The sequence below is a fragment of the Bombus pyrosoma genome, linkage group LG7, assembly GCF_014825855.1.
Source record: "Bombus pyrosoma isolate SC7728 linkage group LG7, ASM1482585v1, whole genome shotgun sequence".
NCBI lineage: Eukaryota > Metazoa > Arthropoda > Insecta > Hymenoptera > Apidae > Bombus > Bombus pyrosoma.
The window spans coordinates 6494491-6518843 of NC_057776.1; the positions used below are offsets into that span (position 1 = coordinate 6494491).

General features: G+C 37.0%; 1 protein-coding gene and 1 long non-coding RNA gene across 5 annotated transcripts in view; one reads left to right on the forward strand and one right to left on the reverse strand.

Annotated features, from left to right (window-relative positions):
• LOC122569505 (transcriptional regulator ERG homolog) overlaps nt 1-16951 on the reverse strand; it is a 70680-nt gene extending 53729 nt beyond the window's left edge. The window contains exons 1-2 of one of the 4 annotated variants that reach the window (XM_043730655.1): nt 16765-16951; nt 9789-10084 (exon numbers count right to left, since the gene is read on the reverse strand). In XM_043730655.1, coding sequence (XP_043586590.1) covers nt 9789-10071 — 283 coding nt within the window. In that variant the 5' untranslated portion in view covers nt 10072-10084; nt 16765-16951. Of the gene's footprint in view, nt 1-9788; nt 10085-11846; nt 12101-12553; nt 13872-16764 lie in introns of those variants that run through there. The other 3 variants (XM_043730654.1, XM_043730657.1, XM_043730656.1) reach the window with 3 other exon arrangements.
• On the forward strand, nt 15151-23426 carry LOC122569513. Its single transcript, XR_006317490.1, has 5 exons — nt 15151-15372; nt 16693-16831; nt 16938-17335; nt 19968-20340; nt 23063-23426. It is a non-coding gene; the product is annotated as an uncharacterized LOC122569513 (long non-coding RNA).
• Nucleotides 23427-24353: the final 927 nt, after the last annotated feature.

Below are 24353 nucleotides of genomic sequence, written 5' to 3' on the forward strand. Positions count from 1 at the left end.
ATTTTCTTTAATGTATTCTTTCCATTTTTTAGAGGCAAGAGACAGTTACGATCCTCTGAACCTTAGTCACCCCTTGAGGCTGGGAACGAGGGTGGAACCAGTCGTAGTTGCCGGTGCCGGAAGCGAAGGGGCGCGCAAAGGTTGCCGGATGAAGGGCAAAAGGGATCACACCGAAGGGGGCTGCCTCTGAACTAAAGCCATAAGCCTTGACGAGGGCTGTTCGAGACCCCATAACCATCCCCCGCCAGGGTTAACCGATACCGGCAATTATCAACGCGTCTTGGTCACCGTTCATCCTCCCTTGTTCAAGAAATTCAGACTACACGGGCAGAACCTTTCGTCGAATGATTAATCGAATTTGTATTTGATACTTTCCTAGGTCTATTAGGAAATATTAACTCTCTGAATTGAGATATCGATTATTTCTTCGTGATATTTTTTTATACCTATATTTGAATTTCTTCTGGATTTATTAGGAAATACAAACTTCTTAATTTCGATAGGGTTCTCGCATTATTTATTTGATCGTGGTACTATGTATATTATATACGGAGAAATATTAAGAGAAAACATTTGGCATAACTGGTAACGTAACGTTTTGAGCTAACGACGAAGCAGTAGTCAAATATTGACTTATCGATTAAATTTTCCTAGCAACACACGGTAGAACGCAATTGGTAGTACTGTTAGTAAGTTAAAAATTCCATTCTATCCTAAATCCTAAACAATAATTATCTTCTTCTGTTCTTGAGAAATTTGTCCCTGAAGAAATTAAGCTTGGCGAAACCAACAACGTTAATATTTATGAAAAAAAAATCATTCGCAATTGCAACTCGGCTACAAATAAAAAGCATTTCGAAAAATTTGCATTTTCATCTTCGTAAATAAAAACCGAGTGAAATAATCATTGAAAATTTCGCAGGTACGGTCTTTGATAAATAATAGATACACGAATTTAAAAAGAGATTAAACTTAAGGAAAGATACATTCACAAAAGTTGAATTGAAACTTTAACGTATCTCCTACTTCGATCTTATATTTTTCTACTATCGAGAACAAAATTTATGGGATTATTATGCAGTTGTCACGGTTCACGCGGCTCTCCCTGTGTCGGAGAGACCAGTGTTCCACTTTTTACGCGTACAATGCGACGTGCACCGACATCCTGTCTTTCGGCCCACTCTATGCTCGTGAAATTGGTGTAAAGGGAGGCCAACCTCTTTTATGTTGCATCGTTTGTCTCGCGAGGTGCCCCATTCCGTGCAATTAGACAGACGAGAGGTAACATTACCCTCGGCCGCATCAAGCGTAGGCGTTCTCGCGTTTTCCGGCGGAGGGTACCAAAAGTGTCAACCCCGATACTTTCCTCGGCTTTAATTGCCCGATACCTCCGTCTCCCACCTCGGAAGACCTATCTCTCTTACGATGTCGAGCTGGTTTCGTGTGTGCGTGATAATTACACTCCGCGACTGTGGTTCTTTCGATCTCTGTTTCTGTTTGGCGAAATTCTCGTAGCATTTGTTCAAGGTTTCATCGGAATTTTAGGAGAAGCTCTGCGAGACTTTTGAGTCGAAACATTGGCAAGATTTTTGACTGAATTTGTATCCAAATTCTCGTAGGATTTTCGTTAGACTTGCGTCGAAATTATGGAAGAATTTTATTACGATTGGATTGAAACTTTGGGAAACTTTTACAGGCATTGATAAGATTAGAAGTTTGGATTTTACTGAGAATTTTTTATTCGCCAGTTTCGCTTCTGTTTCCGTCTCACCGGTATTGGTATTCGAATTTTCTTAGAATCGAATACTAATCGTTAAAAATTGCAGAGTAACGGAATATTCTCAGGATTATAGTGGGTCGAAATTTTGAAGATTTCGGAGAAATATTTCAAAAGTATTGCAAGAGCAACTTTGTGTTATTTGCGCACCAAATGTTTACTCTCGGCCCTCGTAAATACTAATCTGTACGATCCAGTTGCTAATTCCAGTACAATTCTACCACGATTATTCCAAATGTTAATAACTTTCCACGCTACTAGTTTTACAAAATGCAAACGAACTATACGATGAGATCCAACGATAATAATCGGAACACTTCTATTATTCGAATATTCAAAGTGGATTTCAATGAATCAAGTGTTTAATTGAGAAACGGGGTGTAAAGGTTGTCCCGTAACCTCGGGTTCAGTGGAGCGTGCGCGATCGAACGTGGCGTAAGTCCTGTGAACCTTAAAAGGGCTAACCACCGTTGCGCCCCGGCAAACAACACGTTGTCGGCATGCGCGTCACCTCATTTTGTCAAACATCAATTACCAGGGCAAACAAGGCGGGAGGATGGTGCTCGACCGGCGAACATTAAATACATGCACCACCCTCAGCCACGCTGACACAATATCCGATATTTAATGGACCGATCCCGTACCAAACGAATTCTCTGTTTAACACAGAAGAAAACAGTTAGCCGTTTTTGACGAGTATACTCGTTATGGAGGCATGTCAATATTTTGTGTTATGGCGAGTATACTCGTCACGAAGACATGGCAATATTTTGTGTTATGACGAGTATAATCGTTACGAAGGCATGACAATATTTTATGTTATGACGAGTATACTCGTCACGAAGGCATGGCAATATTTTGTGTTATGACGACTATACTCGTCACGAACGCATGACTATATTTTGTATTATGACGAGTATACTCGTCACGAACGCATAGCAATATTTGGTGTAATGACGAGTATACTCGTCATGCGTGAAAAGTAGTTACAGTTAGCTGTTTAAATAGGAACTTAGAAATTGTAACATGGTAATAAAATAGTCATTTCATTAACAACTACACGTACTCTATGTTTGACGAGTATACTCGTCATCGCTTTCCTTTTGCGACACATTTTAGGTACATTTAGGTTCAAAGAGGTCGGCAACAGCTAACTGATTAAAAACGTATTTTCAATGAAATCGAAGATTTGTTCATTTTTACGAAGGTCTGGAATCTTAAATTAATCTCTTTTTTGATAATCAAACAATATTCTGATTATAGTTTTATACTTTTCCTACTGAGCGATCAATATCTTCTGCATTTATAGCAGATGTTAATTCCATAGTGCAAATTTCCAATTTCAGGCTCTCCATAGAAATATAAGGCTTGCTATGTATTCCCATATACCCGATACATCGATTTAATATTGGAACAACGAAGAAAAGTTCTTAAATTCCCCCTCCCCCAACCTACACACTTGCCTGATACAATTTCACACACCACCACAAGAAAATACTAGAACCAACAGTTCATAACGCGCATTACAATAAATGTACTACATACGGATGAGAAAGTAAATGAAGATAAATATACACGGCTGACTTTCAATCTCAATGAAAATCAATATCAATTTCACAGAAAACGTCTGCGTGTAGTAACTGCAAAGACAAGAATCCCACATGCTACGTTCTAACCAACTTAATACGTAGATACTTGTACGATGAATGTTAAGTGGTATTGACCTCTGGTATAAGAAACATGAGACAAAAAGACGACAAAACTTTGTTTCCCACCAAATCCTCGACGTAATATTGCAAATTCGAACCAATCGATTTCCAACACGAAACGTGTTCTAAACCTTGAGCCGAAAATTCTGAAATCATCCCGAACCGCGATGTCGTTACTCCGACTCCTTTTCATCCCTCCCTTCTCGTTTGCTAACCGTAGAAAAGCCGGTAAATTTTCGCGAAGAGAGACCACGGCTACAATTTCACCGAGGGATTTCCCCTTTTGTCAGCAACGGCGAAACTCTGCCAGAGTTATGGCCAGGTACCGTACGTACCTACCAACCTGTACATATATATTTTATATATACATATAGACACACACATATATATATATATACTTTATACAAAATACATATGTATACATGGATTTATATATATATATATAGTTATATATATAGATCCATGGCACGAAATGGTCCGAACTTAAAATCTAAGTAGCCGAGCATCATACCACCACGTAGATACGGACAGATAGACCAGTGGTTCTCAATCAGTAGCATCATTGGTAAAAGATGGTAAAATTGTATATATAGTAGCTACAAAAAGAATTTGTACACCACTGTACTTATTAAAGCATTTATGCAATTAATTATATAATTGATTAAGTCCAAGAATATTAAATATCATATCGCTTGACAGTACATGCTTTCATACAACTAGGAAAACTTAACATGCACTATGAAAATGAAATACGAAATATGGATTAATAAAAAAAAAAAGAAAAGAAAGCAAACGCTTCACTGAAAAATAAGGGTATAAACATCGTTTCTAGCCACCGAATAATTAAACTAAACATTCAAAGGGTCACGATGAGATTCACGGTCCCTGTTTACAATTTCCCTGTATATACCTTCGCGACTAAGATTCTTTTTGCCATCTCGAGCAGCTACTTAGAAAGTTGCTACTACCGTTCACTTAGAAAGTTTGCTAACTCGTGAAATCTTATTCTAGGGTCTTCGATATCCCCGAAGAGCGTTGACTTGCCTGCTATACTCTATACCCTAGCGTAATACACGATATAGAATAGTCAGGTGATATCGAATGGTCGTGTAACAATACAGATTTCTTTCTGAATAGTAGCGAAAATATCCAGATTTTCATTTTGACGATGCGCATTCGTGGAAAGGTTGGGAACCCCCGAGATAGAGGATTCAACCAGAGGGCGAGCAGAGAGGGTTGCATGGGTTAGAGAAAGAGAGAGAGAGAGAGAGAAATGGAAGGGATGCTGGGTTGTCGAGGGGTGCATCCGGGATCTCGGAGGGTGGCGATTCGTGGGGCGGTCGGTCGTCATGGATACGTTCCCGGCTAACCCCTAACCGCTCCTCCTCCCTTGTCATCCACATTTTCGCGACTACGCCGCCATCATCGACCCACCATCTTGCACCGAGGACCGACCACGAGATGTGTCCTCCCGTTCAAATTTTTCGGCAACTCGACGACACGATGCTCGAAACCGGCCAACCAATCATAATTCCAAATTGATCAACATTTCTGGATGCTATGATTTTCAAGACGATATGTATACGTTATTCGTACGATATTTGCGTATATATTGTACGACATGTATGCAGTATCGGGTAAATTTAGATATAAATTTTTTCCCGACTATTTACAATTTATTTACAATAAATTGACTATACAGACATTAATTAGACAGAAAACGATGGTTGTTTAACTGGAACTAAATACAAAAATCACACTCTATCTCAAGCAACTCTCACAACTCAACAACGCTAGCAACTCTATCTCTCAACAACGCTAACAATTCTACTCCGCGACTTCTAGACTAACTCTGGCTCTCAACGCTTCTTGAACCCAAAATCGTCCTTCTCCTCCAGCGTTCGTTTCCTTTTTTTTCTGATCTCACTACGCCCATACTCCGCAAGAACTAGGTGACCTTAGTCACATAGGCTTTCTTCGATGTAAACTAACAACTGAAGGGCAGACGACACTGTTTTTATGATTTGACCGATCTCTACTTAGGTCTTTTTTTCACGATACTATATGTATATATACATATATAGTAAATATAATATATAAGTATATAAATATAAATATAGTATATAAAAATATATATAGAGCAAATGTTTTCGTTTAACGAACGTATACATTCACAGTCTTGTAAGAGTCCGTAATTAGTTGTTCCACGAAGGAGGAAGTCGTAGTTAATTGTAATCTATTTTTCTTGCGGGCACATAGAAACGCGCAGAAATTGCAGCCTCAAGAGGAACCGAGAAATATTACCTTTGAAAAAACACGAGCAACCTGTCTTAGATGTAGTAATAAGTTACTCTGTCGATGAGATTTATCAACAAGAAGATATGTAATATTTATAGGATAAGATCAAGTAAGTATATCTTTTCTATTGCTTTATTAGCATTAAGTTATATCTCTATTATCGGTAAAAGAAAAGTTCCTCGTACTAAGAAAACAAATTAAAAAGAGCAGATTTTTCAAATTGTATCTAATCCTTAAGAGGAGTACAATTCATTCGTCAACATCCAATCAAGCTTCTTCTATCAGAAACCTTCCAACTTTTTCTACGATAAACTTTTTCACAAATTTCTCAAATAGTATTACATTCGCGATAACAACGCAATATGTTTTTTCAGTCCGTTTCCACCCTTTCCCCCAATAAAGCCACCCTACGATTTATTGCTCTCTAATGATAAAACAAGGACCGGCATAATTCCTGTTACCTTGTCGATATCGTGTGATATTCCGTCAAATGGAAATCGGTCAAAACCTTAAATAAAACTTCTAAAAAATACACGATATCTACGCAGCCACAAGTAGTCGCTAACGACCGTGATAGTCGAAACTACTTCAAATGAAATATACAAATAAATAATAATAATACGTTGCACGATCTTCCAGCCGTTCCTCCAATAAAAGTCAATCAAAAATTACGATTCCCTGCGTATAACAACCTTTCGTTTGCTCGAATCGTTTCACGAAATTTTCTCGACCGGAGCAGAAAGACGGAGAACCTTTCTGGCGCGTGAAGTTTTCAAGCGGCTGGCCGATAAATTTCCGAGGAGCAAGCAGGATATTGGTGTGGCCATGGAGAGAGAGAAGCGGCAGTCGACGACCGTTTTGCTCAGTTGGCAGCGGTGCAGCCCTCGTGCAACGCACCCGTTGCAACCTCTCTACTTCTACTACCCCTTCTACTCTGCCTGGTTTCAACTCGTCTCACCCCTGTTTCCACCCTTCTGTGCAGAGGGGGCGTGGGCGGTAGATAACGTGATTTACACTGGCCGGGTAATTAATGTCCTCGGCGACCGGCGCTTTAAAAAAACAATCGGAAATCGGCGACAACGAAGAGCAACAGTCAGGCTGCCGGTATCGCGGCCGCCACTCGCCTGACAAATTATCACGCTCGAGATTTTCCTCTTTTTGTTTATTTATATAGTACTTGAATATATAGTTCTTTGCTTTTCTCCCTTTTGTCCTGCGTTTTGCGCTGCGGAACGTCTTTAACGAATCGGTAAATCGAAACTTCTAAGAAAAAAAAGAAAAAACATGGAAGATTAATAATGTATACGCTGCATAGGTATTTCGGCGCTTCACGCGTAACTGCGATCAAACGTTCAATTAAAGTGGAAACGAAACAAGGACTACGCTATACTCGATCGAGTTTCATATTTATCTCTGACGAATAGCTGACAATGCGGAAAATCCATATAAACTTTTAGAAGCTGGGAACGCGTAGTGCAATCAGGATCTCAATATCGAACATACTGCGTGTACGCAGTCTTGGTCTTTTCCTGCAAACATTTTCATCCATCCTTAAGTATTGCGCTTTTATTTACACTGATTGGTGTCAATTATTGTCTTCATCAAAATTTGCCAACTGGTTGCCTGGGATAAGATGAGAAGCGAGAATTAGATTAAAGCCAGAGCTACATTTCAAGTATATTTTATATATTTGTAATAATTACTTATTTAAATTAAATTAAATACTTATGCACAGTAGTGTTCATACATATACAAAACTACGTATTAAGTTTGACAAAAGTAATAGATTGTGCATAATACATTCTTTTTCTTGCAATTACCAAGAACATGTACGTTCTACTGACAAAATTAATAAATGTGGATTTTTATTCAGTTTGAAACAGAATTGTACGTACTTACGATGACGTTTATTGATATTTGGACATCATAGTATTGGAGAAATTAGTGTCTGTGTTTTCTTATAACGATATTATTCGTTTGATTGTTTCTCAATTATATTAGTTTTTTTTAATGCATTAAACTACCCATTTATTGTATTGCAAATTTAATTGCAATTAAGCAGTTAATCACATTCATTGCAACGCTTAATCACATTCATCCGGCGCGAAGCCTTATTTAAGTATCTAGAACAAATAACGTGAGAAAAACGGTACAAGTTGATTTGATCAAGATCGTGGCGTTCGATTAGATCCTTCATCTCAAAATCATGAGAAATTCATGAAAAAAAAGTGACTCGATTTAATTGCCATTATCATTAACGACTTGCGAGTTCCCAGCGATTGTGTGCCACTGACTCATTCACGTTTCGCCGTCCTTTAGCTTCTAATATTAGTCATACTCGTTATTATTTCGGTGAATATGCGTATAAAAGCGTGAGTGTTCTAAATAACTAAATTTCGAGTGTTAGATATATATGATATTCTGATAATTGCTGATAATTGCTGATAGGTCGATAGAAACTTCTGCAAAAGTTTCAATAATATAAATGTATATCTATACACACAGAGCAAGCAGTCACGTTTGAACAAAACTCTACATCTTCCAGTCGTAACAAGTTTTTCAATTTTACTGACCAGCATAGCTAACATAATTTTGATATCAGTATAGAAAGGTGTTTATAATATTCTACTTCTTTATTCGTAAATATCATATTTCTATTTTATTCGCAAATTTATCATCTACATCAGATTGGCTCGGATAATAAGGATATGAATATTTTATTTTATCATTACACGTAAAAGCTAAATTATCTATAACGCTATTATTTCCAATTCATTTACAAATTTATCATTCAACTCAGGTAGAGACTTAACGATCGTGTAATTAAATAGTATTACGAGCTAATTGCGTTTGGTTGGTTAACGACGTTTCCTATGTTAATCGTGTGTCACGCAAGTACGCGTGGAAAAGCACACGCAACTCGATCGAGTACGTGAAAGTTTGTGTCGAGACAAGTGGTACAGAGCAGAAGCAAAAGTTAAGCTTCGAGATAAGGCCTAAAACAATATTCGTTTCATTTTACTTTCAAATGCTTTTTTTCCACCTTGCCGAGTTCCAGTGAGTGTATATCAATCATCGACAAAAGAAAGGAAATCGCGTGACGACATACGATTCGCGGATTATGTATTTCCATTTTATTTCCAGCGACTTCTGCCAAGCCACGATACGTTGATGAAACATACAGGTATAATTTACTGGATTGATTCATTAAGCGAAGAATAGAGTTATTAAAGTGCCAGAGAATATTATTTTCTTAGTCACAAAGATTATCAAATTCTTTTCCTATCAGCGATATTGTACAATTCGACCCAATCCAAATACCATAGAGTTCCTCGATAATTCTTCATTTCCTTAATAGCAGCCCACTTTTGAATTCCTTAACTCAAGACCTGTGTATCAAATCATCCTATCACACAACCTATTTAATCTTTCCTTCAACTCTTCCTCATATATCACATTATGTAAACTTTGTTTCGGAATTAATAAATTTATCATAGTTATCAATCCCTAGTTCTTTTATCAGAATGAAATATAAAACCATAATATTATTACTTCTTGGCACTGATAATAACATAAATAAACAGGAAAGAAACTAATTGTACGACTAAACTTCATAAAAGTACAGTTCTTCTATCATACAAAACCTTCTTTAAAATCTTACTCTAATCTTAATAATAAGTTGATCTTTTAATAGTATCAAACACAATTAACAATATCTTACACCAAACCAACAAGACCTAAAATCAAATATTATTATTCATAATATCTCTACAATGTACAAATTACAAATTACAAAAACTTTCTTCATTTTTAAGAATAAAAATCTTTAAGAAGATCTTATAACTTCTCATTATATCTCACTTAAGTACTGCCATTATCAATGCCAAAAAGCAAAATATTGTTTCACGTTCATTATCCTTTATAAAATCTTCCACCTACATGAACAAACACAATCTAATTACAGTAAACAGCATTTCACTACGTAGTCTTTTTGATAGACTCACCGGTGATAGACGCGGTTGGTGAAATGGCGGATGGATTGGCACGTGGTGGCGGCGAGAAAGCACCGGATAGATATCCACCGCGGTCGGCGAGCGCCTGTTTCGCTTTGTCGACGCTCTCCTTGAGCCTCTGGAAGGTGCTACCGCAGGTCAGGCCACGGTACGGCCAATTCTCCTGCTTAACACCGGCCGCGGTTACTCCTGCGGCCGCGGCCGCGGCTCCGGCCCCGGAGGCTCCCTTTAATTCGAGCGCACCTGCGTACGAACAGCTAGCGCTGTCGTACATCACCAAAGAGCCCCTGAAAAATTAATCGAATTTTCCTTTTAACTTTATTTAATCAGATTAATGAAATTATAACTTTATTCTCTGGTGCAATATGTTTCTATAATTTGAAAAATTAATCAAATCAATCAAAAAAATCAATCAAAGTGTAATCGAAGTTTTATGAAACACAGAACATTATTCTATGGTAATTAGTAGTGGACTGATCTACACCACATCGTTCTTGACCCTCTGTTATTCTTATATGATAAAGTGTCGCTTTACCATCTGCTATTGTAAAGTATCATTTTCATCAAGATGAAAAATAAAGGCATATGAATATAATATTATAAAATCTATGTTATACTATATTAACAGATGAGACAAATGACGGAGGGTATTATAAGAGAATTGAAGAACGTAAATAATAGAAGAACAATATGAACACTAGAAAAGCAACGTAAATAATAAAAAAATGACATAGACAAGTTTTCATTGACTTCTAAGTATTTCTCACTAACAATAAGATATACTCTATAATATAGATTCTATCTCTTTTAATTTGGCAATGAATGACAAAGGGAAGAAGAGAATCCATAGGCAACAGTATTAACAGATCATAGATACTGCGACTCTTCGCTAGTACTCGCGTATTACAGTAAGCAGTGTCGTTAAGGATCATTAAAGGACCCTCAAAGCATCCGGTAAAGTCACGATCGAATTAAATCGAACGAGCATGTGCGCATGAAAGTTCCTTACTTATAAACCAGCTGGTGCTCTTATTACACAGAACTTGTCTTCTCACGCAAGAAACGTAATTAAAAATAAGAATACATAAAGCACTTGGAAAGATCATCGGTAAAGAATAATTGAAAATTTTTTCACAAGAAGAAGAAGAGGATTAATCGGTAGATTAAATTGTTCGATAGATGAATCATCGAATAAATGTCTTTTTTTAATGGTTTTAATTAATAACTATCATATTCGAGTAATTAAGTGAAATTCTGTGCTTGATAATCATCGTGAATCATTGATAACTTACACATCAAGAATGGTGTCTGTTAATAGATTATACAGATCGTTACCTAAATCCTATATCTACGATCTATCCATTACGGATTATCTCGAATCATGACACCGCAATGACGTTCCGAATATGCACGATATCTCGATCAATTAATCAATCAACGCATCCTAATCCATTAAGAAAGATGCTGTTTTTTGATAGCATTCCTAAACAACAATATACTGTATTGTTAATACATATATTAATTTTATACGTTTGAAAATATCAATGCAACTTAGTGGAAATTTCTTAAACCTAATATTACATTAAAAAGAATATAGTACATTTCTGTATCTTCCAATGATTTAGAACTTTAAAAATAACTCAATGCAGGTTTCCAAAATTGAATGTTGCATTGAGAAAAGAATATATACTGTAAATTTTCCCAGCAATTTGAAAATTTTAATGCAACTAAATGTAAATTTTGAAACCTAACATAGCATTATAAAAAGGAATGCAGATGCATATTATGTTTCTACAGCATCTAATAATTTAAAAATCGCAAAATAATTGGATAGAGACTTCCAAAATGCTACTTCAAACGTATTAAAAAGAAGTAATTAAAATTGTGTAATGTAGTATGTTTTTCTTAAAGTAACATTATATTTTGGAAGTCTATATTGAGTTACTATGATTTACAATTTACACACTACGTTACAATTTTGCTAAAAGATTGTAAATTTAGTTTTTGCAGATTAAAATACATTCAAAAATATATAATATGTCTTTGCACCTTGCAATGAATAGGAAATCTTGAAGAGTCACCGAGAGACTTCAGAATCCGGTGGCAGAGAAGATAGCCGCGAACGAACGGTTAACTGGAGGTAGATTACGTGCACGTAACGAGCGGGAACTCGTAATCGATCTGTCGTAATTTAGAGAGGAGCAGGCGGTTACCGCGTTGCATCTACCGGCCGATCTACATTTTATCGACTCGGCCTCCAACTTTATCGCATTCCATCGGAATTCCGAAAGTGATACCACAATGACATTTGCATCGTTATCTTCATGAACGTTATCTTCACTCTCCATCTCAAATTAATCCAACAAAAATTAAAAAAAAAACATTTAAAAAGAGAAATAATAAGTAACATTTCTCCTTACAATTTTCTCTGTATAAAAATATGTCTTCCTTCCACAAACACGATCCCTTTTCCTCTGTTTTATGTATATGTACATCGTAATCGTCATAAATCATACATCTTTATCACAAATCAAGCACAATAAAAATAATAAGTTTCAAAAAGGAAACGATAAATAATATTTCTTCTTACAGTTATCTGTATATATAAAAATATAGATCTTTTCCAGTAACAAAATTCTTCTTTCTGTGTTCTCTACGTATCCACGACATCTGTCACTTCCTCCTACGAGTTACGTGAATTATTCGACTAACCGGAAACGAACAATGACCAGAGGAAAAATGGACGCGAGTTTTACCTGCTGTCACTGCGACGATGTCCACGATAAAATGCGAGCTGCACTCCGTACACGCTGACCATCGATCGTCTTCTCGATAAGAAAAGAAAAAGATATAATCTTTTTCTTTTTCCTCCAACTTGAAACGATGATTTCTTCCAGATCTAATCAGGTTTTACACGAAACATCGTTTTTTTCTTTTTTTTTATAAATTCGTAGGTGTCATCGAAAACGATGAATTGAGTGGAAAGCAGCGAAAACACAGTTCGGAATTAAACGCACCGCACGGATGTCCACAATGTATCGAGGTCAATTTAATCACGTTCACAAAACTGTCACATAATCACGATGCACCTCCGGCGGGCCGCAAGTATACGGTTTCCGCGTCCCATCCAGTTAATCCTCAATACTAAATAACAATTGATATGAGGAAAATTCATACGATCCTTCTATATGCATATAATATTATGCATCTACTATAAATCTTTTCGTTGAAAACAGATTTTTATAGCAGTATATATCATCATACGTATAGTCCTATTATACATATACTATCTATACATATGTATACTATACGTTTTAGGAATAACAACACTAGTTAATCCCATGGAGTTTTATCCAGTGAACTTTCAATATCAGATAGTAACTAATGCCAGGAAAATTCGTATGATTTGTATGTATATATCTATATCTTCTCGTTAAAAACAAATTTCTATATTAGTATACACTATTACGCATATATTGTTATTGCACACATACTATTAATACATAGTGCATGTTATGTTTCTGGTATAACAATATTGAGCTCGTTCCCGAACAGACGACAATAATGTAAGACTTGTCCTAGGGCACAGATTTACGAATCATTTGACATCTTTCGCACCAAAATAATAGCGATAAACATTGGGTATGTATAAATCTTCTCTAAACGTAGACGTAGCCAGAGCTCCATACTCTTCCCACATTCGATTATCTTGTGTTTCTATCTTCTTAACCTCTAATCAGTATCACACTAATCTCTTGTACATTTGTAGGATGCTGTGTTTCAACGGCAGAACTTGATAAGAGAAACACAGGAGCGACGAATTATCATTGTAGAAACGTTGTAAAATTTCACTAAAGTATTTGATGTAAACAATAGACCGATCGATCTTTCGATCGAAGATTTCGTAAAGGATTGGCGGGATCACTATGGATACGGCACGTGCGCCGTCTGGATTGATCAGTGGCGACACAGGATTGTCGGATATCGGTTGGTGAAGAGGCTGGACCTGATATCAAGAAGAAGGTACTCCGGGCAGGTTGTCTCGCGCAACTGCGGCCGCCGCGGCCAGCAAATTGCCTGCTTCCGGGCCTCATTACATCACTCTGTTACTCTGTTAACGCTCGCCGGAAACCCCTCTGCCTACCTCGTCTAAACTCTCTCTCGCATGTACCTACACACACTATTTAAATGCACTGTGTCGCGGACGATGCGGCCGCGCGTACTTTCAATACGAAAGAGGGAGAAAACGATACATGCGTCTACCTTGCTGCGTTTTCTTACCGGATGATTCGATGATGGTCTGTTTGGTTTCGTTTGTGTGCAATGGAATCGTAGGACGGATGCTGGATTCACTCTGTTTTAGGTTGAGCGCTCTTTTGATGAACAGGTAATTACATGATGGTTTGCTTGGTTTCTTGTAACTCTGGTGATTAGTATGGTATTGTTATTGAAGATTGGTATTTGATTCTGTATTAATGATTATGTTTAAAAGGAGAATGTTCGGTCGTGTTCTTTTTTAGGTACAGTATACTTATATAGATTGTTTCTTGTTGTTGGTGCTGTCTAATGATGGGTTAGAAAGAATTGCATGATGGTTTCTTGGTGACTAGATAAAATTGGTATTTGATCTTTCAATGAAGTCTTTGAATCAAACTGAGGTCTGATTTATGGTTATTAAAGATTGGACACTTTTGCAAAAGAGAAAGATTGCCAAATTGTTCTATTTTGAACAGAATTTGCCTTGTTGCTTGTAATATCTGGTGGTTGATATCCTATTGTGGTTTAATATATGATTTATGGTTGTTGGATGTTGAATTTGTTTGAAAAGAAGGAAAAATTCTGGATTCTTCTGTTAGGTAAAGTACTGTTTTAATGACAATATAGATGAAAAGACACTAATACATATATATATATGATTTTTATAAATATATAATTCATAATTGTTGGAACTTAGTAAGATATAGAGTTTATACTGCACATTAATTTTACGGAAGTAATACATAGAATCCAAAGATTTGCAGTAATATTTTCCTTAATTATAGACGTTTTCTTTCTTATGACTCCATAATAAACATAAAAGAAAGTTGACGATGATTATTAACCATTTAAAATTAATCCTGAGATTCTCTGTATAATATTAAATACAATCGCACAAAAAGTCTCTCATTTATTATACAACAGGAGGTGAGCAAGAAAAGGAGAAGAATATAATTAATATTAATACCAAGGCATAATGCTATGCGCTTGATTCGATATACATATTCTATCTCGATATTTCTCTTCTAATATGCAAAATACAAAGTCCAAGGGGCAATGACGTTTTTCAGACGAGAAAAGCAGAAATACTAGTACAGCGATAAAAACCGGAACGACTTCCATGATCACGATCCATGCTTAATACATGACAAAGTTCATCGATGAAAAGAGAGGACAGCGAGGAAAACATGGATATTACCTGAACGAGGCGCTCTTCCTCTAAAAACAGGAATTCTTTAACGACAAAAATAGAGCCAAACGATAACCAGTGAACACAACCCCGCAGAAAACAAGAACACCTATTTAACGATAGACTCGAGTAAGTCTTGAATTTTTCTTACTTGGTGCAACAGAAATTTCCGAATTAAACAGCAAAAAGAAAAGAAGAGCAAAGACAAAAATGGATGTAACCAATTAAAGACTAACTTAAAATTTTTAATTTTAACTTTAAATTGTAGAATCTAGGTATATGAAATAATAATGAAAAAAATATTAAGTGGATTTTTAGAATTTCTTTTTACAATCGGAATGTTAAGGATGTCAAAATTCAATGATGTAAATTGATTGCGAAAAATTGTAAATGAAATGTTGCCTTAATTGATCTTTAGTGGGTTAAGAAATCTTGCGTAAGAGATATTATGACACGAAACAAAAAACCATGATACAAGAGAGACAAATGGGGGAGGATTTGTAGAATTTACGAGGCGTTAAAAAAATGAATAACAACGTGGTGTAGAATGCGGGCCAATAAAAGAGACGGCAGGAAAAATTGCGAACGTGGGCGGTAATTTAGCGTTGAAGATACACGCCGGAGCGGTTAATACGCGAAACATGCGTGCAGACAGGTGAGGCTGGTGTTCACGAGGGTGTACACAGTGTATATCATAAACGCGAACCGGTAAAACCCGTGGGAAAGAATCGGGAATAATAAACGTGCCGATTTTTATTCAGCGGTTATCGGAAATTCGCCCACGAGGCGATAAATGTTCGGATAGTTCCACTACTGTACGCCTCTAAATCATTGTAGTTATTTTTCAGGAATGGTGGAAGCGATATTACACCCTGTCTGGCTGTATGTATGAGTGTAGCGATAAAATGATTTATGCAAATCTCAGGATCTTGTAACTATTCTATTTGTCTTAGACTTAATAATCATTATATGCGTTATATATCAATGGAACATCGTTTATTACGTCCGAGATTGTGTTATCATTTTTTCTATACTTAAATGTTTTATTATGAAATTAATACTATAATGTATAATGTATTTGCTACAACAGGGTCTTTTGTTCATGATGTTAATATGGAAACCGGCACTTCGCTGGTTTTTTCTTATTGTCAAAATAAGCCTAATTCCAAGGCAAAGTAGGCAGATAAAACTCAGTCATTGTAGAGTCATTGACTTCCGAGTTATCAGGGCATTTATTTCAGAGTTGTTTTAAGCTCTTACTTCTCATACTATTTATTACAATTTTATACAACATCCTTACTTACTATACTATTTATTACATTATTCCTATACAATTACAACTACAGAATCATTAACTCTCAAACTACATAAATAGTACTCTTATTTTGGTTAAAAATATTCCAAACTCTTACTTATTACATTGCTTACTAAGCTGTTTTCCTATTACAGTTCTCATATTATAGGTACAATAATATATGCAATCACAATCAACTGAAAAGTCCAAAATGAGATCCAACTCACCGTCAATGCGGGGTCCTGCGTGTAGCCTTATCCAGCACCGTCAAATCCAGTTCGTCTTTCGCACCAGGTAGCTCAAACCGAGTCTCAAACCTTCACCTCCTCACTTGCAATAAAATCCCAACCACGCTCTATATATACTTCACCCAATACTAAAACCTCGTTCCTCTTTCAAGTATCCTTCAATGAAAAGAAAACTTCAACGGGGAGAACCAAACCAGGAAGTCAGCAACATTGGATGAACACGCGGATTGAATGATAGCAGAGAGATCCAACGATACATAAAATAAAATCCAAAGGAAGCCGTAGCTTCAACTAAAACAGACAGGTGAAACAGACTTAACAACCAAATGAACCGGCGTACGATGGCCGATAGCCGGCTATCCGAGCGGATTACAACCCCGGAGGATGTAACGAGGCTGCGAGAAACGCGTGGACCACCGTGGCGAACTCGGCCGCGATGCGACGGACGCACATTTGGCAGCGTCGTTATCAGTCGCGGTCCGACGATTGGCTGTGTATCGGAGCCTGCGCCGGGACGCCGGGAGAGAGGGTGGAGATGGCGGTGGAGGAGGTAGGAGGGTTGGTTGCTAACCCCCTCGTGCCTGGCTCTGGCATGAAGCGGCTCCTTAGAGGCGGGATCATCCACCAGGGTGGATCTTTCCTCTCCCTTCCTGCCTGTCCCTCTCTCACTCTCTCTCTCTCTCTCTCTCTCTCTCTCTCTCTCTCTCTCTTTCTCTCTCTCCGTCTGTCCTTATCTGACCTGTATCTACTACTATGTTTTACGTCCTTGTCTCTCATATTTGTTTGGCGTATATCACTGTCTTTGTTGCACTTAGTCAGGAGCTCAATTTCACTTTTTCCATCGTATATCCATTGTTTTTTTTCTGTTTTGGATTCGTTGGATTTACAATAACGTCTTCGTTGGGGTGATCAGTCTCTTAAGAGTTTCTCAATTTTCAGAGGTGTTGCGTTTTGGCTTTCAGTTAACTTTTTTGGCTCTTGGATGTCTTCGAATGGCCCTCTAAATATTTTTTAAAGGAAACTATTGTCATGAGATCCACAAAATTAAATTAGGTTCAATTTTTTAAGATATAGTTACGGATATACTCACAGATGGACGTTTTGTTTAAAAAAGTTGAAATGTATTGAATGCATATCCTTTAACTTTTCTGAAAAGGAACAGATACGGACAAGGATCTTTCATTGATCTCCGGATTTATTTTACTCCGAATTTTCCATGTTAAATGCGATGAAATGAGAAATGAAAAATTCATTGAACAAAAGAAAGTAATTAATTTTAATATCATAATGTAATACTATATTACTGGCTCAAATATTTTATGTTGGTATTTTAGATCTAATACACGGTAGCAAAAGCCTGATAGACGGTGAAGTTTCTCGAACGCAAAGCAGAAATATTAGGATAAAAAACCGGAACGATTTCCGTAATTACGGTCCATGCTTAATACTTAACAAGAATCGTCTAAGGATAAAGGGAGACTATAAATACTGTTTGTTGGATATTCTACGGTGGTCTTTGGAAAAGATTAGAATTATACAACATTGCAAAGTGTTTTGTGATACTTTTTTATTTTTAATATTGTATCTATTATATTTGCTACTTGATGAGAAAATTGAGGAAGTTGCTAGTTCTTCTTGATGTGATTAAATTTAAATTGGAATCGATATGTTGATATCTTTATAGCGACTAAAGAAGTTAACGAAAAAGGAAGGAGGAGGGTTTTCAAGCAAAACAGAAAATTGTTGCATACAAGAGTTCGAAGTTTGGCGTGCAGCGGTCACGGGACTTTGGCATAAGTTCAAGATGACGAGAACATTGAGCTTTCAATTGTACTCCGTAATGGGTCTTTATAATAATCCAATATTTCCAACTAAATGTCTTTCACCTCCGATTTGCGGGGATTTATCCACTTAAATCTTTCAACGCTCTAAAATAAAAGGATGTGGTAAGAACAACGTCTATTCCTTTGTAACTTCAGTTAAATGCATTGATTGGAAATGATGCCAGATTGAAATATGGAATTTTGAGTAAACGTGGGATTAAAATTATTTTAAATCCAACTTAGATAAAAATCCTAAATTATCTTAGATCATAGTTAGGTAAGAACAATACCTATAAACTTTTATGTGCCCCATCTAGCTAGCAACATTTCCAAAATAACGGATTGTTTTTATGAATAATTCAACGTTATCTGCTAATCTTTATGCGACACAACTGGATTACATTTTGCTTGTTATTGCGCTTAAATCAAAGATAGATTAATCTTTTAAAGAATAATTGTTAAGAGAGATATCAAATGCTAAGAAAACTAATCTACTCGATTTCATAAATTTAGTCATATAATAATAATACTATAATGACAATTCTAAACCAGAACTAAAAGAGAGCAATGCCTATGAACACGTAGGGATTTCGTAAAGCTAATAACATTCCCAGGATAAGTAGTAAATTCGATTAATATATCAATGTTATCTCGTGATCTTTATGCAAGGTCATGGCGTATTCGTTCCCGCCCTTCCACCGGGTATCTGCTTGTACGAAAATTATCTGATCTACGGCGTGCAGTAACAACGGGGGCGCGACACGTCGGACACGTGGCCAGAGCACGGTTTCGAAAGGGTGCTGGCGGCCAGCCGCCGGTATATGTTCCAACATATCGTCGATAACCATGTATCGTTATCGTCCTATTCGTTAACCGTAGCGATCAACGCGAATTCACGTGTTATTGTTATCGGTCTCTCATTTTCAAGATCGCATTATTACGCTATAGAAAATCCGGTCCTATTGTTTCTCGTAGTTCTTCAGATCTAAATCAGATTATGATTTGCAAATGTTTGTTGCTGATCTCAATTTGATTTTAAGAAAATTATACATAAGTATGAACTGTCTTTAAACTTTAAACAGTCCTAGCCGTAGATCTTTCTTCTATTTCTTCCCAATGACTATTCACTTAATAACATTCTTATTTTCTTCACAGGTTCACAGGCTTGGAACCTAATAACATAGAACCAATTTTATTCACAGACTCACATTCAACCAACTCTCTTCTACATCCCCAAACCACCTTACCTCTTTCAACAAGAAGAACATAGCTTTATCAACCCCCATCTCCCTTTATCTCAAAAAATCTCTTCTCTCCTTTGTTACACCATATCTCATTTCTTATAACTTTTATCCGTAGATAGATTCAGTGGATCCAATAGTCGCGACTGAAAGTGAGACGAGCAGCACACCGTGCATAGCCGATTATACGTGGAAACGGTTGACGATGGCCGCGACCGGAAGTAGCACGGATCCACCGTGGTCCGGACACGAAAACGCACTCATCGATCAGGACACAAAAGGTTCGATGTTTCTCGCACGATTGACACCGTTCCTTGCTTCACGATTGGAGGCTTCACGCATGAACAACGAGCCACGGCTAGACATGGTTCGTGATTTCCACCGGAAACGAACTGGCCAAGGGGAATGGTCGTTGAAACGGAGAAGAACTGCTCGATTTGAGACTGATTCTTAACGGTGATCGGTTTAATCGATTATTCACGAATCACTAGGTAAATAATAAGGAAATTTTTGTTTCTTTTTCTGCGAAATTGCAGAGGTTTGAAGGATTATTAAGTTGCGTTTGGTTTACAGATTGTGCGTCTGTGCGATACAAATAATATTGAAAATTGCTGTAGAATATGAGAATTGATAAAGAACGGCGATAAAAGTTTTCTCATCTCTTTATTTGTTAAATTTTTTAACAACTTATTCTTTACTTTCGTGGTACCACCTTATTTAATTATGGCGAATAAGGTGTTTATCTCATTCAGAATATCATGTCATTTCAATAATTACTTAAGACAAACCTGGAGGATAAACAACCCAGTTAAATTCCCCATTTCTTTTTTAGGCCACTGTTACGTTTGGAAGAAAATATTTATCTCGTACACAGTATAATGAATTTTCTCTCTAAGGACATAAAAGAATCATCATTATCCCAAGAATCACTTAACCAGGCAAAAAATAATTTGAAGGACTCCATAGATAGAATCTTCTTCTTCTATTTAGAACAAAATATTTATTCTATTCAAAATAATAAATTACTCACTTCCAATATTTCATCCAGAAATCATTCAACCAACAAAAAGGTCACTTCCATATTCTTCTACGCTGATACCAAGAACAAGATAGCACTCAAACCAAATCACCCTTGGTTGGCAATAGAATTCTGCAAGCGCCCAAAATAGAGTCTTCCTCTTCCAAGAGAATCCGAAGGATAATCAGTTCAGGTCGAAAATGTTCTCTCTCTCTCTCTCTTTCTCTCTGAATCAGGATGATCCGTATTGTTGTCGGCAATCACGAACGGGCCGGGTACGGTGGATAGAGGCCGAAAACGAGTCTATCGGCATTTAGCCGGGTTTCGTGAATGTAAACTAGGCGTTTCCTGCACGTATCGTACAAAGTGCTCGATTCGCTGGTCTTTTTTCACCGGACCGATCGATAATGCCATTGCAAACACCCTGTATGTGCTCGGTTAATGTTAATGGCAGGGGCTGGCTCGGGTGAACGGTGTGGGTTGCCCCTTTGCCCGTGAGTTAGAGCTTCCTGAGGCTTTCCCCGCATCCACCGTGCTACCCTCGCCGACTAGAGGACTGTGTCTGGCTAATGGTAAAGCCAGGAAATATCAAAAGTCGTCTCTGTTACCATTCTTTTTAGTTTTCCCGAGTTTCTTCCCTTTTCCTTGTCGTACCACGCATCGAAATCCTTGCACTTTAGTTCTTCTTCCCTCTTTTTTTCACTTTCTTTTTATTGGTTGATAGATAGGCTCTTGTTAGGGATAAGAAAACTTGGAAAATGTGAAACAGTTATTTAAATATTGGTATACATTATCTTTATATTTATTTTGATATATTTTTAGACTTGAAAGAATTAGAAAAAATATTTAAATGTTAATGGTAGCCTATATATTTTTGGAGTTGTAAGAATGTTTATACAGACCTTTATCAGGAATTAAAGTCAAGAGTTATCGGCAAATTGAAGTACTTGTGTTTGGTTCTTTTTGTTCTTGTTTGTGTGGAAAAATATAATACAGTTTTTTACTAATATTTACGTAGATTGTTGCTAAAAATTAGATAAAGAGTTATTAAGGAATTTGGGGAATAAAGGAAGTGCCTTTGCTCTTATTTGTATCAGAGAATATATTAAAGCATCACATTGTTAGCTTTTTTGGTTTTTAACTTTATATTTAGAAGGATATTTGAAAGTGAAAGAGAGTAAGAACATAAATTTATTTCTGTTGCTACACACGTAGAGTGAAGGTGGTTAATTTTTGGTGATTTAGTAAGAAATATAGGAAAAGTATGGGCTGCTTGAATATTTTTATTCAGATACAAAAGGAATTTTTACGAGGAGAATCAGTTACTGCAACAAATTTTCTGGCTTCCCTTTCATTGTTCTTTCTGGTCGGTTTTCATCGAGTTAGCCGCGAGACCAGAAAGTAATATATTAAAGCACCCTTGATCTACAACGATACCTAGCAGCGGTTAACGCGGTTATCATCGGTAACACGATCGTTGAAATGATAAAAAATGTATCTAACTCGAGAGAACAAATGTAATCACTGCTTGTCACGAACACAATGCATTCAACAGGTTAGTGCTGCATATTAAAAAGAGTTTATTCGCATGCTTATAAATCCAGCCCAACGTTCTAGAGGAAGATTTCTCTCGGTTGCTTCGCAAAAGGTACCATACCTGCCAAAAATCTGGAAAAAAGGGAGAAACAGGTAGAGTTATACGATTTTTATCATTGTTCTTAAAGTAAAATATTTACAAATTATTTATTAATTTTGAACGTTCTTAACTAAGATTGTTAAATCTTGGATAGCACTCGTCAGATTCCTTGCATCTTGAGTAATACAGATTGAGGTTAGGTTAGATTAGGTAAGTACAGACTGAATTCCAAAATATAAAATAGGCTAAATCATCAAAGAAAAACAATATCAGTTTATTACAGTTGAAAAACCAATTTCTCGAAGCTGAAGCTTGTACAATAATTATTTAATAACTATTATTTTTAAGAATTATTAATATCGACTATTGTACAAGAAACCCCTATCTATAATTTTATTCAAAATTTAATAGAAACCAAAATCTTCAAGGCACATGACCTAACACAGCTTAATATTAGTTACTAAAGTCCCTCAAACTTTGTAATCTTCTAATTCTAACTTTCACTCAAATACAATACGAGCGTATAAAAATCACAAACCTAAACGAACCTATGTTACAGATCTGCATCTTGTACTAATCTCGAGTAACTAAGCCCGAAATATGGCCCGTAGTTGAGCGTAAATCTGGGACCCTTTAATTGGAAACAATGGTCCGACGAGAATAGATTAGAGCGTTGAAAAGGCGTGCACAATCGCGGCACGCTTCTGCCGCGCGTAGATTTCACCCGAGGGAATCGTCGATATCGCGTGATTTAATTTGTTACAATTAGGGCAAAGGGTCCCTTAGGTAGAACAGCACAGAGTGCCAGGCCAAAAGAGCGACAGAACGTGACAGACAGAGGCAGTACGAGCGAGTTCACCGCGCCCTGCTATTAATATCAGTTAACGACCCGATATGATCGCTCGTCTATACTCACAGACAGGCTGCCATCGGTAGGTTCAAGCCATGGGGTCGAATCATGTGCTTCATCCATGGTTTCGACCACGATTCACACTGACATCGATCCACTGAGTCACCGGTTAGAATCCATCCTCAGCTTTCCGGCTAAATCAATCTAGAATCTGTCGTGGTTGCCTCACCTGGAGAAGAATAAAATGGTCTGACTGGTTCGGGCTATTTATTAAGCATTTCGAACAGTCTTTATCTTGATACGTGGTGTATGTGGAAGTGAAGATTGAAATTGGTATCGTTTCGTTTGAAAATGTTTGAAGGTTTGAAAGGTGAGTCCATAAATTAAAATATTTAACTTACGAATATTTAAAAATAAATTAAATTTAAGAAATCTATATGTCCTTAAAGATTATATTGAGATATTATTTTTGCAGTATTTTACAGTACGACGTAATTTTACATTAGCTGTTGCGAATACAACCAATTTTCGGACTGAAAGGTTAGGTTTAAAGTTAAGGTTAACTGTTCTTACAATTAATAAAATGCATTGTCTCCTTTAAAAAATCAATAATTCAACGCTTTTCGAATATTCTCTCTTCCAAAATTAATACAAAATCTATATCTATAGGAAACATAAGAATCAAGGATTGGCTGTCAAACCCTATGGACATAGGAAAAGCGGCGTCGGGTGCACGTAGAGAACGACCGATAACAATAGACAGGGGCCGTGCTCTATCTAGCAGGCATCCGGGCCAACGTCGAAACGAGGCTGGTGCCGCGCGCGGATTACCATAAGCATTCATATATGCAGCGGCGCATTATACTTGCATACCCGGCATAAAGGTGGCCGTGTCGACGCTCGTATTGGACAGCGGCCGCAGGTATATGTATTGCACCGGCTGGCCGGTCGGCCACTTACTTACGTGTACCGAACCGCCTTCACGAGTCGCTGGCACGCG